Genomic DNA, 14,586 nt, shown 5'->3' on the forward strand with positions numbered 1-14,586 from the left:
GACAAATATTTGAATAGAAGGCATTGAGGTGTTATTGTACAGTCTTCAAATATGTGCTTTTTGGTTAAACAAGGCTGAACATATCTATACAAGCACATAAAACCCACCTATACTGAATCACACGAAGCCATGAAAGGAGGCCTATCTTATTTACGCAGGAAAGTAAACGAAAGAGAGAAGGGAAAAGCGTGGTTGTGTTCTCAGTGGTACTCCAGAGGCTATTGTAAAATAAAACACTTACACGCGTCAAGGAGAAGGCAAAATAAATCGGAGCAGTGACACATAAAGAGGCAAATATCAGTTTAATAAGCAGGAATACAGGTGAAAAGATAAAGACAGGCCAAGGATGAGAAAATCTCTGGCGCCCTCTGGCCACAGAAGATGATAGTGATGTCTGACAGCTCCTACACATGTGGGAGGAGAAATGTGCATTTCTGCCTAATTTATGGCTTAAATGCATACTATAAGACATTTATAAATGATAATAAAAATAATTATTATTATTATGACCGTTTCTTTACGGAACACACTATATTTCATTCACTTTATTTTATTCTATCCATCTTATTCTGCAACATATCTATTTTCTTTGAATGTGTGAGACTTCCTTTGCATAAGTCACTGTTTTAAATCGCTAGAAGTATAACAAAGTGCAGTAAACGGCAAAACTATTTTGCACTACAAACCTGCATGTTTATGATTACGATAATGAATTAAAATAATATGGTTAAAAAAAAAAAATACCAGTTTACAATATCAAGCAGAATAACAGACTGAAAATATTTGAAAGCCATGACACTGGAACCACATTCAAAATGGCTTCATCTGCCCTTCAGGTCAAAAATAAGGTGGATACAAATAATGAAGGCTGAAATAATGAAAAATAGATTTCCGTTCTGTTCATACCCCCATTAACTGAAAATCTGGTGAGATGTGGTAATAAAATCTCAAGGCCTACTTACATTCTTCAATGCCACCAGATGAGTTTGTGCAAGTTTGTTTGCACATGCTTTCTCTCCGATCGCTCCAGGAGAGAGCCAAGTTGAGCTAACCACCCCTCACTAGGACGCCATATGGCTGCAGGAGCTCAGAACTCCAGATAGCATGGGGTATCATGCACGAGCGATCGGTGAAGCTAGTCAGCTGATCCGCATGGTTGAGACTCCTGATGATCCTATCCTCATTAGTGATACTGAAAACAAAGGGGTCCTCAGAGAACAGCACCACACATATATTAACCCAGGGGGCCCATTTACATACTCAAGACGGCAAATTGAATATAATGGAAGGTCAATAATGTCAATTTAACTAACAGTTAAACAGTTACATTTTTACTGGACGTCCAGTTGGCTTTGTGCTGATGAAACATGACAGTAGACACTAGGCAGAAGCATGGAGCAATGCATTACATCAGGTCTTATCTCATTGTTATTTAACCTTTCCAGTCAGATTTTAACATTTTACATGATGTTACAGGAATAGATGATATTGGGAAAACAACTGAAACAATTGTCCATTGACAAACTACATAGTACTTTCGTAACAAACACTTGAGCATCAACAATAAAAAAAGAGATGTTGTAAAGCTGATTAAAAATACAATGTATTTCATTCAGAACATTATGGGAATGAAGACTGGTCTGGTGCAAAAATAGCTAATACAGCCTAAACTAAAAATGATCCGTTAATAATAAAAGACAAATAAGTACATCGGCTACAAATAAACAGAGATCATACATTTTTATCCTACATAAATATAATGTAATGTTCATTAATTACATATAAAAAAAATATAACATGAATGGACACCAGAAAAGCTTTGAATTCTCACAGTTCTCTTGGTTGGTTATATGAAACATGAGTGTACATGCAATGCTGAAAATATGCTTGACAGATAAAACTATTTTATTCAAGGACACAGCTGATTGACTGATACTTGTTCCCTAGTGTCAGGCTCTGAATCAGAGCTTCGTTGTGTATCTGTGTACTTTTCACAGACAGCCAAATGAGAGCAAGAGCATGCCAAAACAATCTTTGGTCTACAATTCAACAGGCAATGCCAAATACTGATGATGTTTAGACAGTGCACCTGCAGGGAATTAATATTACACACACACACACACACACATACACAAAATTTTCCTATACTTATTTTTTTTTATTTTTTTTTTTGTAAATTATTGTACAAATTCATAATTTTTACGTAATTATTCACCTTTTTCATGTATATGTATTTTACAAACGTTTAGTAGAAATGTATATTATTATTATGTAATTAAAAATAATTTTAAGCAAAAGCGGTCTACAGTTTTAAGCCTCAGACAGACATCTCCAGACACATTCAAAGCAAAGCTGTTTCTATTTGATGCTCTCTGTATCAGGGACCCTTCTTTTGATCTTCAAAGCAAAAGGGTCGGCAAACAGATCCAGGATGATTCCTATGATCCTCTGAACTGACCAGCTCTCAGTAAATCTGACAGTTCCTGATCAATATAACTCACAAACAATAGGAAGAGTTCTGTTGAATCTAGAAACGGATGCAACAAAATTATTGATTTCACAGAAAAAAAATTATTATATGTTTTTGCATAGAGGATAAGCCACAGACAGGTCAAAATATAATATAATGTTTTAAAATTTTAAATGAATTTTTGAAAGTAAAAAAACTCACTCAAAGTCACTTGTATCTGACCTCTTGAAAAGTTTCCATTATATGTAAAAACAAAAATATTGTGCAAGAAAAGGGTTCCAACTCAGCAGAAACATCTCACAATAAGGCACTCATAGACAGGTTTATGAATACCATCCACTAATTCACACTGAGACCTTCATGGGAATGAATACATGTCTTGGCTTAAGAATTTTACTTTTACATTCCCACAATGCAGACAAAATCCTATTCAGAAGGTGCAAAATAATACATAGGGACACCAGGAAGACAGGCAGGACTCAAAGGATGTTATGGCTATAGATTAATATCACCATGTTTAAATAAGAGGGTCAAAGTTAAAATGATTCAGTCGGTCACAAAGTGCTGCATTATTAACCATCAGACATGAAATAGGCAGGTCTAAAGATAGTCATTCATTCATATTATTCAATCTCTGGTTATAAATCACTGCATAATTGGTCTCTGGAAGGTCAGACAATAAGAGCAAGACCAGGAGACAGTCTTTGCATTCCCAGTTTTGTCTTTATCTCAACACAAACAGTGCTGAATAGAGATCTCCAACCTTATTTATGAAAGACCACATGTAAAGGTTTTTAGTTTTAAACACTTCTTAAGGTGTTGACATTAGGTTTTAATAGTGAAAACAAGAAACACAGAAAATGAAAAAAAAAGAACTGCATTTGGCTAATTTTAGAAGTTAGCTGGAGAGATACTGACATGCTGAAAAGTGCCAAAAAAACAGCAGCCAATATGTGAGTCACTGCTTCTTCACTGCAGGAAGCCTATTAAACATCCTCCATGACTCATACTCTGTGCCAAAAATAAAGCAAGTTTTTCATTCAGATTCTGTTGGTCTTTTAAAAAAAGAATCATAATTTGAATGGTAAAAGTCTATACAAAACAACAACATTAAAAACCTGTTAACTGGTTAATGCCAAGTTCCTTTATATACAGGGAAAAACTGTATGTAATAAGACATTTAATGTAATTTTAAATCATAACTGATATTCCCAGAATTCCCTGACAGCTCACATTTGATGTTCTTTTTTCTTATTAGTCATGTGCATTAGTGTTTCATGTTACATCTTTTGATAAATTAATGTTTATTGCAGTATTTTAGGATCATGTGTGTTAACACAATGGTGATTTGTGTTTGTACATACGACACTGTCCACCTTTAGTATTTAGCTCAGCTTGAGGAAAAGCTACTTGTGATGAACTTTGATTCATCATGCGGTTTTATTTTTACCCACCTGTGTTGTAACGGTGGCTGTTAGTATATTATAAAGGTAATTTGGTTTATTAAAAGGTATATTTATACAGTTTCAGCTAATTAAATTAGGTAATGAAATACAATTTTATTGTACATTTGTAAAACTATAAAAAAATATATATATATTGCTACCACAATCTTTATGGTAAAGTTATGGTAACATATTAACATATATTTTTTGAATATATATGTACCACATTCATTTCAATTTAACTGAAAAAAAGAAAAAGAAAAAAAAAAGAAAAGAAAAGAAATCACAAAACCAAAGGTTTTTCCGTAAATAATTTTATTTAAATCATCTTTGACAGTCAAGAATAACAAGATCACAGTTTGTCTACTTTGCTAATACCCGGGTGCTAACGTACAAAAATAAAAACTAAAGAAAGAAAATATTGCGTGCTCACCCTCTAATATTGAAATACTTTTCTATGAAATTGTATTCGAAAAATCTTTCAAAATGAGCTTTATAAAACGGTTACCTTCTGAGAGGTAAAATTGAACAAACACAGACACAAACAGTCTGCTGGGTTAAGAAAGGGCTGATCATAGATTATAACCCTTACACATCGTCAACCTCGGACCGATCTACTCTGACAGAACAGTGAAAAGCGTGAACAGCAAGTGAAGAAACTACTGTGTGTAGATGAAACCAAGACATGATGCATATTTAACTGGCATAGCTTTCACTTCACATGGACTATTCATGACAGATATATAACAATAAATACAAGGAGAAAAGAATAGAAGATTTTCATTGCATTAGTAGTGCTTATTTGGCTAAAGAAAATGGAATGCATGGACAGTTTCAATCAAAAGAGGCAAAATACTATAAAGACAATAAATAATTTAAATAAATAGTGTCCTCTGTTGCTTGTCAGTTTGGACCTGAGAGATAAAGACAGAAGTGACACACAGGGACCAATATCACAACACAGCGCGGGTATATGACAATAAGTGGGCTTCTATTTGCCCTACTGATTAATGTTTCAGAAGATACATTTTGAAATTATCCAATGTTACAAAGGCCTGTTTTATTTGCAGTTGCTTGCTTCACTTGAAATGCAATGAACTTTGTATAAGGACAGAATTGTAGTTGACATTTTCTTTCCCTGTACATCTCAATTTCATGGGGCTACAGTTAGAAATCAAGGTGATCTCCTACAATACTTTATGGACCATATAATGCCTGCTTTGTTTGTCAGTAAGGCAATATTTCCACCCAATGTTTGAGTCACTAGGTTAGGTTGTGGTATGTGCAGCAATGATCACAAGTGAATTGTTTTCAAATCCCTCGCATGGCACTTTCTGTAAGGGGCCAAATGCTACCGAATGCACAAGCAAAAATTATGCTCGAGTAGAATAATGTTACAAAAATAACAGAAATCACCACAAAAGATTTAGAAAGTTCATCTGAATGCTACAACTGGCCATTGACTCACTCATAGGCACAATTAAAGGCTCTCCCAGAAGAACCTGGTCACTCTTTGTAGGTATACAAACACATGAAGTCTCATCAAAGCATACAGATCTCAGGTGTGCTATTATGGAAGAAAATATTTAAGGCTAATTTAATAAACAGTGGATTATCAAGATGTCACACAGTGAGGAGGAGATACAACAGCAAACCCAAGCAAAATGAAACTAATATGGTACAGGAACAACCTACAATCTTTTTAATCTCAAGAGTTCTCTTGAGCAGGCACACTATGTTTTTCATCAAGTTAAACACATCTTAACGCTAAAAAACTTTTCCTGGTAAAACAAAGAACATGTGGGATCTTTTGGTTCTAAGGGGAAATTTTGCTAAATAAAAAGAACTATGCTTTACTACTGCAGGCAAAAAAAAAAAAAAAAAAAATCAGTTTCTGTAATAAGGTGCAATTTGATAAAACAAATTGCACCTTATTATTTTGTCGGTACCATGGTTTCTTTTTCACTTGTTGAGCACTGGTAGACCTGTCCAAAATGAAAATTCACTAGACTGAAGTACTGCTCAAGTATATTGATTTCATATATATTAAACATCAAACATGGACAAGGAGGAATGGATTCACACATTCTGAAACAGTGGGAGCTGTTCTGATTGGCCAGGTTTTGTGATTGATTGCACTGAGTCACGTCACATTTACATTAGTGATAGTTCTCCCCAACAAATTAAATAAATGACCTCTAATGTAATCTCAAAGTGATGTTTTTTTTTCTTTCTTCTATGTAAGAAGATACTTTATACTTTTACTTTTTTCTGTCCATATTATGAAAGTTAATGGGATCCAAAGTTTTTAATGAACGACATGAGGGTGAGTAAATGATTTTCATTTTTAGGTGAACTACCGTAACCATTAGACAAATTGCTTGTCGCTAAAATTTTGTTGAGTCGCGCCATGTTAGGACAAGTCCATGGGGTACTGGGGGTCAAAAATAAGAAATTTAAATGAGAAACTTTCAAAATTGTAGGTAAGGGGGGAAAAAAGCCAAATCTTGTTGGTTTTACAGACACAAAAGCAGTGTACCATTGTACTATAAATGTGCAATCATTGTACCAACAAGGATCTACATCTCAAACAGTGCAAACAGACTGAATACCACTCTATGCACCAAGAATTCCCTAACTAAATGATTTTTCTTAATATTTATAAATAAACCAGAGGATTGACATAGTGTCAGTTTGAGGCAACAAGTAGTAAACAACTCGGAGAGGATTGTAAAACATTGACACAATCTTTCAAACACTCTGTTGAGTTCACACGGAAGCGGTTGCTCAGGGGTTACAGATGTATACTGTACAAAGTACAAGACTTCTGTCAGACCAACCTAACTCTAAGACCTATCCCTGTTTTTTCTTAATGTAGCTTACATGCAAGAGGTGTACACAACTTATCGTGCTATCGGTACAGTGCATGCTTTCAGTACCATGTGTCCATTGGATTTCATTTGACTCTTCCAAGCAGTTGGGGTTGATACCTAATTCTAACCTATCGATTCTAAACAAGGTAGTCACTGTAAATAAGGCCTAAGGCAACAATGTTCCATATTACATGACAGGAATCATGCAGATTAAAATGCTCGTGGCCACTACTACAGACAAGAAACTGCATCATCAGGCCATGAACAGAAGTGTCAGCTACAATTTCAGGTAATCAGCAGTGGAGGCCTGACATTCACTCTCATTTAGATCGACTTTTCAGAAAGATGCAAATGAAACGGATTGCCAGACTTAAACACATGCTTGTATAAGTGGATGAAAACAACTATCTCAAGAACGCACGGTCACAAACAGAATGCAAAACTACACTTTGTATTAATTCTGCTCGAACACATGAACATATTGTACTCTAACTGAGATCTCAAATTTGGTCTCTCTCTTATTAATAGAAGATGCCTTTAAGAATAGCAGCGCTTAATGAAAAAGTGCAGAGCCAAATGTTGGGTTTTCATCACTCCTTTTTCCTCGACTACAATTGCACTTACTCACCATCACTTAGCAGCTAATAATATACCAAGTAATATGCACTGGTTTGGAGGATCCTCGGATGCACTAAAATAAAACCTCTGGTAAAGCTACAGGTTACCTCTAAATTGTCTAAGAGCTTTTCCATATTGGCAATAAATAAAGGCCTCTAATTGGCAATATAAGCTCAAATAAATTCACACTGTGGTATTTCTCTCTGGTTAAAATTGATTCTTATTAGTCCTAACTGTGCTAATACAGTACCAGTGAGTCTTTCCTCTCCAATATGGGGATTCGTTAATTGGAAACTTTACGTTAGCGGTAAAATATTCTTAATTGGTAAGTGTAAACTGCCATCTAACAAACTCACCTAATTAAGTAAGAATGCTCACTTTCTAGAACTCTCCCTTCGTATTTGGAATACATGTTATTTATTCGTCTTTTTACATGCTCCACCCTCTCTGTTCTGCAGGTACTTATCTAGCTCCGCCTCTCGCTTCACCACTTCTGGGTTGATTTTTGGGGCCCCAGGAAAACATACAAGCACCACACTCATGTTGTCACGACTACCCTGTTGATAAACAAATAAACACAGATAGTATGCTCAAGTTAGATTAATAACAGGATGCAACGTTAGAACCACTTCTAAAATATCATAACCATTAAGTATAAACATTTATAATATAATACAAATATGATTTTAATAATGTAAACAATACTTTTTATAAAATAACAATTTATTAAAAAAATTACTTTTATAGAAATTAACAGGTCAATGATTCTGATATTTTTATATGAGTGTCTACAGGGGTCAGATATTTCCTTTTTTAAGGTTTTTTTTTCTTTTTCTTTTTTCTGTGTATGCTTCTGCATGTTGGTTGCACCACATGAATTTGATTTGGTGGACAAAAGCTTTGAAATATTAATAAGCAGTGACGCAGGATGTTTTACCCTGAGAAATATTAAAAATGATGCCAATTTTATTAATTTAATGTTTCTTTCCAAAATCAATAAAATTTAAAAATAATTGTTCCATATATTATAATAATTAAAATAATTCCCATAATTGTGTATATTTAAGTAATTTTATGTTTGAATCGCGCTTTTAATGTGTTTTATTTTAATTATTATTATTAATAGATGCAGGTAAAAATGGCCCATTTGCATCTAAATGTGACATTACCTTGTACAAACACGTGTCCACGATCTCATTACACACTCTCTCCAGGTCTTCTGTCACTTCCAGGCGTGAGCGCACGAAATCACACAGTTCTTCATTGGCCATGACGTCCCAAATGCCATCGCAGGCCAGTACCACAAATTCATCCTCAGTCTCAGAGCGCTCGATCTCATACACTTCTGGCTCCGGGGACACCAGCTGCTCAGTGGGGCCTTTCCCATGCACACACTTATAGTCGAAGTCGCCGAGAGCACGGGAGACAGCGAGGGAGCCGTTGACCCTCTGGATCATAACAGAACCACCTGCGTTCTGGATCCTCTCCTTTTCCAGGGGGTTACTCGGCTTGTGGTCCTGGGTGAAGAAGTGAACTTGACCCTTGCGGCTCAGCAAGGCTCTGGAGTCACCACAATTGATGAAATAAAAGTGATGAGGAGAAATCATCACACCCACTGCAGTGGAACCACTGCGGTCTGCCCCGTGCTTGCGTTCGGACATGGCCCGCATGTGCTCGTCGATCTGCAGGAAGCCTGTGCGGATTCCACATTTCACACCCTCCACGGAGGGCTCAGCATTAATTAAATCCCCACCTCCTGAGCAGCCTCTCCTGAAGTCCGGGTTGCTGGTGATGTGATCCAGCAGATGCTCACAGCAGTAACGAGCAACCTGAGAGCCTGCATGCCCATCATAGACGGCAAAAAAAGACCACAGGCCGAGGCCGTAAGGCAGCCCTGTCACAGCCGTGTGTGCGTCCTCCATCTCCACACGCCAGCCCTGCATGCTGCTGAGTCCGTAGCGCAGGCCGTTCCCCTCACCATGAGAATTGTGCTTCTCCATCTTTGGCTTGTCTAGGAACGCACCCATTCTTATTTTGCTCTGACACAAATATAACCACAAAAACTAAGTGAGTAAAAATGCTCTATTATAACCTAAGTGACTCTCATTCTCTCAAAACTGACAAAATGATAACATGTTCACACATATGATGGATATGGTATGGGTATTTTTAAGCCACAAGTGCAGTAGGATTCCTAGGATGCAAGTGAACGGTTTAGATAAATGCTTATGTTATTACGTCAACAGAGTAAACTTCTTTGCCTACAAACTTATTATTGTTTAGATATTAACTTTCTTTTAAAAGCATTTTAGATGCTGACGTAGCAAAATTAACAAACCTAAATGACGTTAAAGCAACTGTGATGCGTTTACTAGTGAAGCCACTGCCCTTAGCAGCAGATGCGAACCGCTGCACAACTAGATAGCATTAAGAGGCTAGCTCTTAGGCTAGCTTTAACGTACGTCAGAGGGAAATAATACCACTTACCCAGCTTCTTCGTGTTTTTTGCTGAATGAAGAAACACCGAGGCACCAAAGCCGCGGGTAAGAGCCTTAATATCAGTATGATAAGCTAGATAGTAAACACTATAAACCAGCGCTGACAGCCACAACACCCATCAATCGATCGATGGCTAGCCAATTAGCAAGTAAACTAACTTCAAAACAGCCAGAAATCGATTATGAAAAAAAATGTTTTATGAAAATATATGACATGCATCACATAAGCCCGTTAAGGCAGTCAGCAGCTGGGTGGTGGGGCATTTCTGGCTCCGGTTGTTTTGTTTTCCCGAAGGGGGGGCTACTGCCTTGCGTCGCGCTCAGCAAACCTCTCTCTCCGCGCGGATTGGTTTGTTAGGGACCCGGATGCTGCAGCGGATAATGCGCGTCCCGCTCTCGCTATTACGTCACTGCCAGTGCCACCTGGAAATAGATCCATTGATGAGAATGACAGCAGAAGCTCTCGCTGTTTAAAGGTGCTGTAGGGAACTTTTGTAAAAAAAAAAAATTTTTTTTACATATTTATTAAACCTGTCATTATGTCCTGACAGTATAATATGAGACAAATAATCTGTGAAAAAAATCAAGCTCCTCTGGCTCCTCCCAGTGGTCCTATTGCCATTTGCAGAAACTCCATCGCTCCCGGTAAAAAATAACCAATCAGAGCTGCGGTCCGTTACTTTGTTTGTGTTCAAAATGTAGAACAATGTATATAATAAGCTAGTATACCATGAATCCATTTTCCAAACCGTGTTTTTGGCTTGTCCTGGATCACTAGGGTGCACCTATAATAAGTGTTTATATTCGGACTATTTTAGATTGCTTCGGGGGTACCGCGGCGGAGTAACCCAGTACCTTTGTGATTCTTCATAGACATAAACAGAGAGAAGTAGTTCCCGCTACGATGTTCTTCCGCAAAACGCAAGAAGTTCTGTTTATTAACCGCTAGAGCGTCAAAAGTTCCCTACCGCAGCTTTAACTGTGCTTAGCAGTTTTTTCTTCAGATGATTATAAGTTTTCCAAAAAGCTCATTGTCGTGTAAATCCAAAGGGTCGTTACCCGACAGAAATAATGGCTTTTATAAGTGCATTTAAACAATTTATTGATTATCATCGAGTTTGACCTGTATGATTTTTGAAAATGTGACAAATATATGATGGAACTAAAAAAAGCATAAAAAGTAAATCTATTAAAGTTTGACACAAACAATAAGATCAATTAGGCCTATAATCCAGGCTTTATTTACAGTTTATTTGCTCTATTTACATTTATAGTGGCTAATTAATTGAATGTCACAGGAAATGGCTTCACACTTAAAATAAGGCAGATTGTGCTGTTTACATGCAATGCAAAGACAATTATATACATTAGCATTTTGTATGTGGCCTCTTTTTTCCTTTTTTGCTGTTAAACACTGTGATTGAAGTCACCAGAAGTAAACTACTCACGCTGCTGTGTACAATTTCCTACATGTTTTTCACAGAAATGATATTGCTTGTGGACTATTCAGGTTTAATACAGGTGTGCACGTCATAATCATAGACATTAATAAACAGGGCTATAATAAGCCCTTCATTTGGCTATCTGCAGTTAATGGCATGTCTAAAATAGAAAAGGGAATGCGGCAATTTTTAGGTCATTTGTGGCTACCCATGAACAATAAATAGGATTCCACAGAATGTATAGTTGCTGTAAGTGTCACCATGTTTTCGTATCATGATATATACAAGGCTGCACTCACAGTAATTCTAATGACCAGAGGTAAATAATTAATGTAATCCAAATTAAAAGCTTCTTAAATTAAATATATGCTGTCTGCAGGGTGACTTAAGTGTGTTGCTCAGAATGCAATGCACTTAGGGTAAGTAGCCTCTTGCTCTAAAAGCCAAAAGCATTAGACCTGAATGAGGTAACCTCCAGTTAGACTGCCACCTGGAGGCTGAATTGCACTGTTTATAATATATCAATACAAAAAAAAAAAAAAAAAAAAAAAAATACCCTAAACCTTTTGCACTGTACTCTCTGTTAATGGTTATGCCGTTCTATTATTTTATGGCTATAGAATAATGCAGTGGTTCTTAACTGTTTTTACTTCAGCACTGATATTTTACATTTGACAACAACACAGTGCCAAAATTGTTTACAATGCAAAAAATGCACTTAAAATTAAACTGAGTAATTGATTTGACCATAAATTGTATCAGACCAACAATATGTGAAATTATTAATATAATATATGATGAACAGGAGAAGTGACAAATTCGGTTTCTAAACATCCATTGAATTTCTAAATGTTTCATGCTCTTGGCAGCCAATTATTCACAACACAAAAATATTTTTTTTGTTGCTTTCTTAACAATGTTTAGCTGTATTTTATCAGAAAAGACCAGTTTTGTGTTGCAACCGACCGGTAAAGATCCACTGGAATGAGCTATAAAAATGTCACTCTTCTTGATTCTCTGACCATTTGAAGCATGTCAGATATGAAGCAAGTATGAAGGTTATGTACAGAATGATTTGAATGAATGACAGAAGAAGGGATTTAGGAACCAAACACTGAATTGTCAGACTGCTTGCCGAATTGCCAACCACAGGTGAAGTATCCAAAGTAACATGCCACAACAATGACGCCCTCTTTCCAAATTCCAGACAGTGTATTTGGACTCTTTAGTCTAAAGCAATAACAACAACAGCAGCAGTGAAAGTGGCAATGTGTGAGGCAAACCAACTGAGCCACCACTCTTACAAATACAAATAAACAGTTATATATAAAATTAAAACTGAAGTCCAGGTCATTTTCAGTACTGTTGAATAACACAGTTTATCTCTGTCTTCTGAGTCTTGTTCTTCCAAGCTCTGCTTTTCACTTAGATCATGGAAAGTGCACCTGTGTTGGGATGTTGCCATATTCTTTGCCAAGCAGTAATTTAAATGTCATTGCCAATCTCGCCCTTTCATCTTTTCTTCTCTCCACCTTCTCTCAAGGACAAAGGAGCCACATTGCTGTCCAGTTACGCTCTGAAAAGCCCTCAATAAAGATACTGTTATTGCTTTGTGTGACAAGCAAACAAAAAAGTTTCTGCCTCATGGCCATGTTTTTGCATGATTAACCTTTATTGTTTTTGTGTTATGTATTATTTATTATTATTAAATTGTCTGTCTTTTCACTCTTCATAAATTCGCAACACATATTGCTCAGTCTGTATTTAGGATCAGTATGCATAAGATGCTTTATTTTATTAAAAAATACAAAATCCTGATGATCAGTGATGAAAAAAACCACAAAAACAATTATTTTAAAGTGTTTTGCTAATATTGCAAAACTAACATTAAGATTAGAGATTAATGTTCCATATTCAATCTTCTCATGACCCCACACTATTGCTCCACAATGTTTAAACAACAAAAGGAGACATCTAAGCTCTTTTTGTTGTTGAACCCTGGCGAGACCGACCAAATGGACATTGCCCAAATGAACAACTACAATATTAGATCTAGAAGACTTAATGATATAAAGTCATTTTTGGTCTTATTCCTGTGTAAAAATCCTTTCCAGTGTCCCTAATTCCAACAAGAGATTACAATCTAAAGAGACTGTGGATTATCAATACCAATTGAGCTCTGCTGTAATACTGTCCAAGTGAAATGGCACACACAAATCCATGGCCTAATTTTTACACTTGCTTATTTGCTGTAATTCTAATCTGATGCAGAGCGCTCTGATGGTTTGTGCTTTGAGCAGCTGAGTTTACTTCTATGTGAAGATGATAACAACAAAACAATACATTCTTTGGATTAATACCCTTTGTTCTTGTCTTGCCTTCTTAGCTTCCCTTTTTTCTGCTGGACTGTGCTGTGGTTTTTAAAGGTGTCTTTCATGAATCACATATTACTTTAATTTCACTAAAATGCTAATAGTAGGATATGTTATTCAATTTTTTATTTAAATTTATATATTTTAATAAATAGATGCGTTTGAAATAATCTATAGCTTAGACCACATGAGTGAAAAATGCAATAGGCACACACAAAAAAAACGTATTTATTTACTTATAAATAATGATTTAACTAATTGTTAATGGCACCTTAGAATAATTTATCATTCATGACAAACTCCCACTTTAACATTATGTTGTGTATTTTTATCTACATGAAATGTCTGTTTTATAGTACATCAGAGTTTTATCAAATAAATATCTTTTGCTGAGAAGTACTATATTGTAATGGTAACAATGTTCTAACTCTTAATTTTTTCATTTCCCTTTTCATGTTTCTTTTATATAGGCCTACATATAATAAATGTAATGTTCACACATCATATTCTATCCAACTGAATAACTTAGTGACAAACTAATGTGTTTGTGTGTTTATATAGTCTGCTTGGCACTGCATATGTGCAGGCATGCATATGTGAATTAATTTTGGACTCTCTCACTTGGCTGGCAATCTGCTTCCATTGATGTGAGGCTGCATAATCAGAATGGTGAACAAATCAGGGGGCTTGACTCCTGAGTTCCCATTTTCCATAGGCACACACCCACTATAATGAAAAATGAAAGTGCACTTATTACTGAAAATTAAAGTGAAATTATTACTGATGCATACTGTATGGCTGACAGCCCCAGTGCTATTTGTGTTTATTACAATTGACAGATGCTGTATTTCTGTCAATGCATTTTGCA

General features: G+C 36.0%; 1 protein-coding gene across 1 annotated transcript; it reads right to left on the reverse strand.

The window, feature by feature from the left end:
* Positions 1-4,213: 4,213 nt before the first annotated feature.
* LOC127938632 (protein phosphatase 1A) lies at positions 4,214-10,316 on the reverse strand. The gene is made up of 3 exons (XM_052535371.1): positions 9,894-10,316; positions 8,576-9,445; positions 4,214-7,963 (listed from the first exon to the last, which is right to left on the reverse strand). Exons 2-3 carry the CDS (start codon positions 9,431-9,433, stop codon positions 7,820-7,822), a joined length of 1,002 nt encoding a protein of 333 aa, XP_052391331.1. The 5' UTR covers positions 9,434-9,445; positions 9,894-10,316; the 3' UTR covers positions 4,214-7,819.
* Between the last annotated feature and the right edge of the window lie 4,270 nt (positions 10,317-14,586).

The sequence above is a fragment of the Carassius gibelio genome, chromosome A20 (genome assembly GCF_023724105.1).
Source record: "Carassius gibelio isolate Cgi1373 ecotype wild population from Czech Republic chromosome A20, carGib1.2-hapl.c, whole genome shotgun sequence".
In the NCBI taxonomy this organism is placed as follows: Eukaryota; Metazoa; Chordata; class Actinopteri; order Cypriniformes; family Cyprinidae; genus Carassius; species Carassius gibelio.

Bases quoted from the DNA above. Each gene is read 5' to 3' on its own strand.
- LOC127938632 (XM_052535371.1), bottom strand. From the start codon at position 9,433: ATGGGTGCGTTCCTAGACAAGCCAAAGATGGAGAAGCACAATTCTCAT. The intron at 7,964-8,575 runs GTAATGTCACAT...GTTTATCAACAG, and splicing joins TGGACACGTGTTTGTACAAG to GGTAGTCGTGACAACATGAG.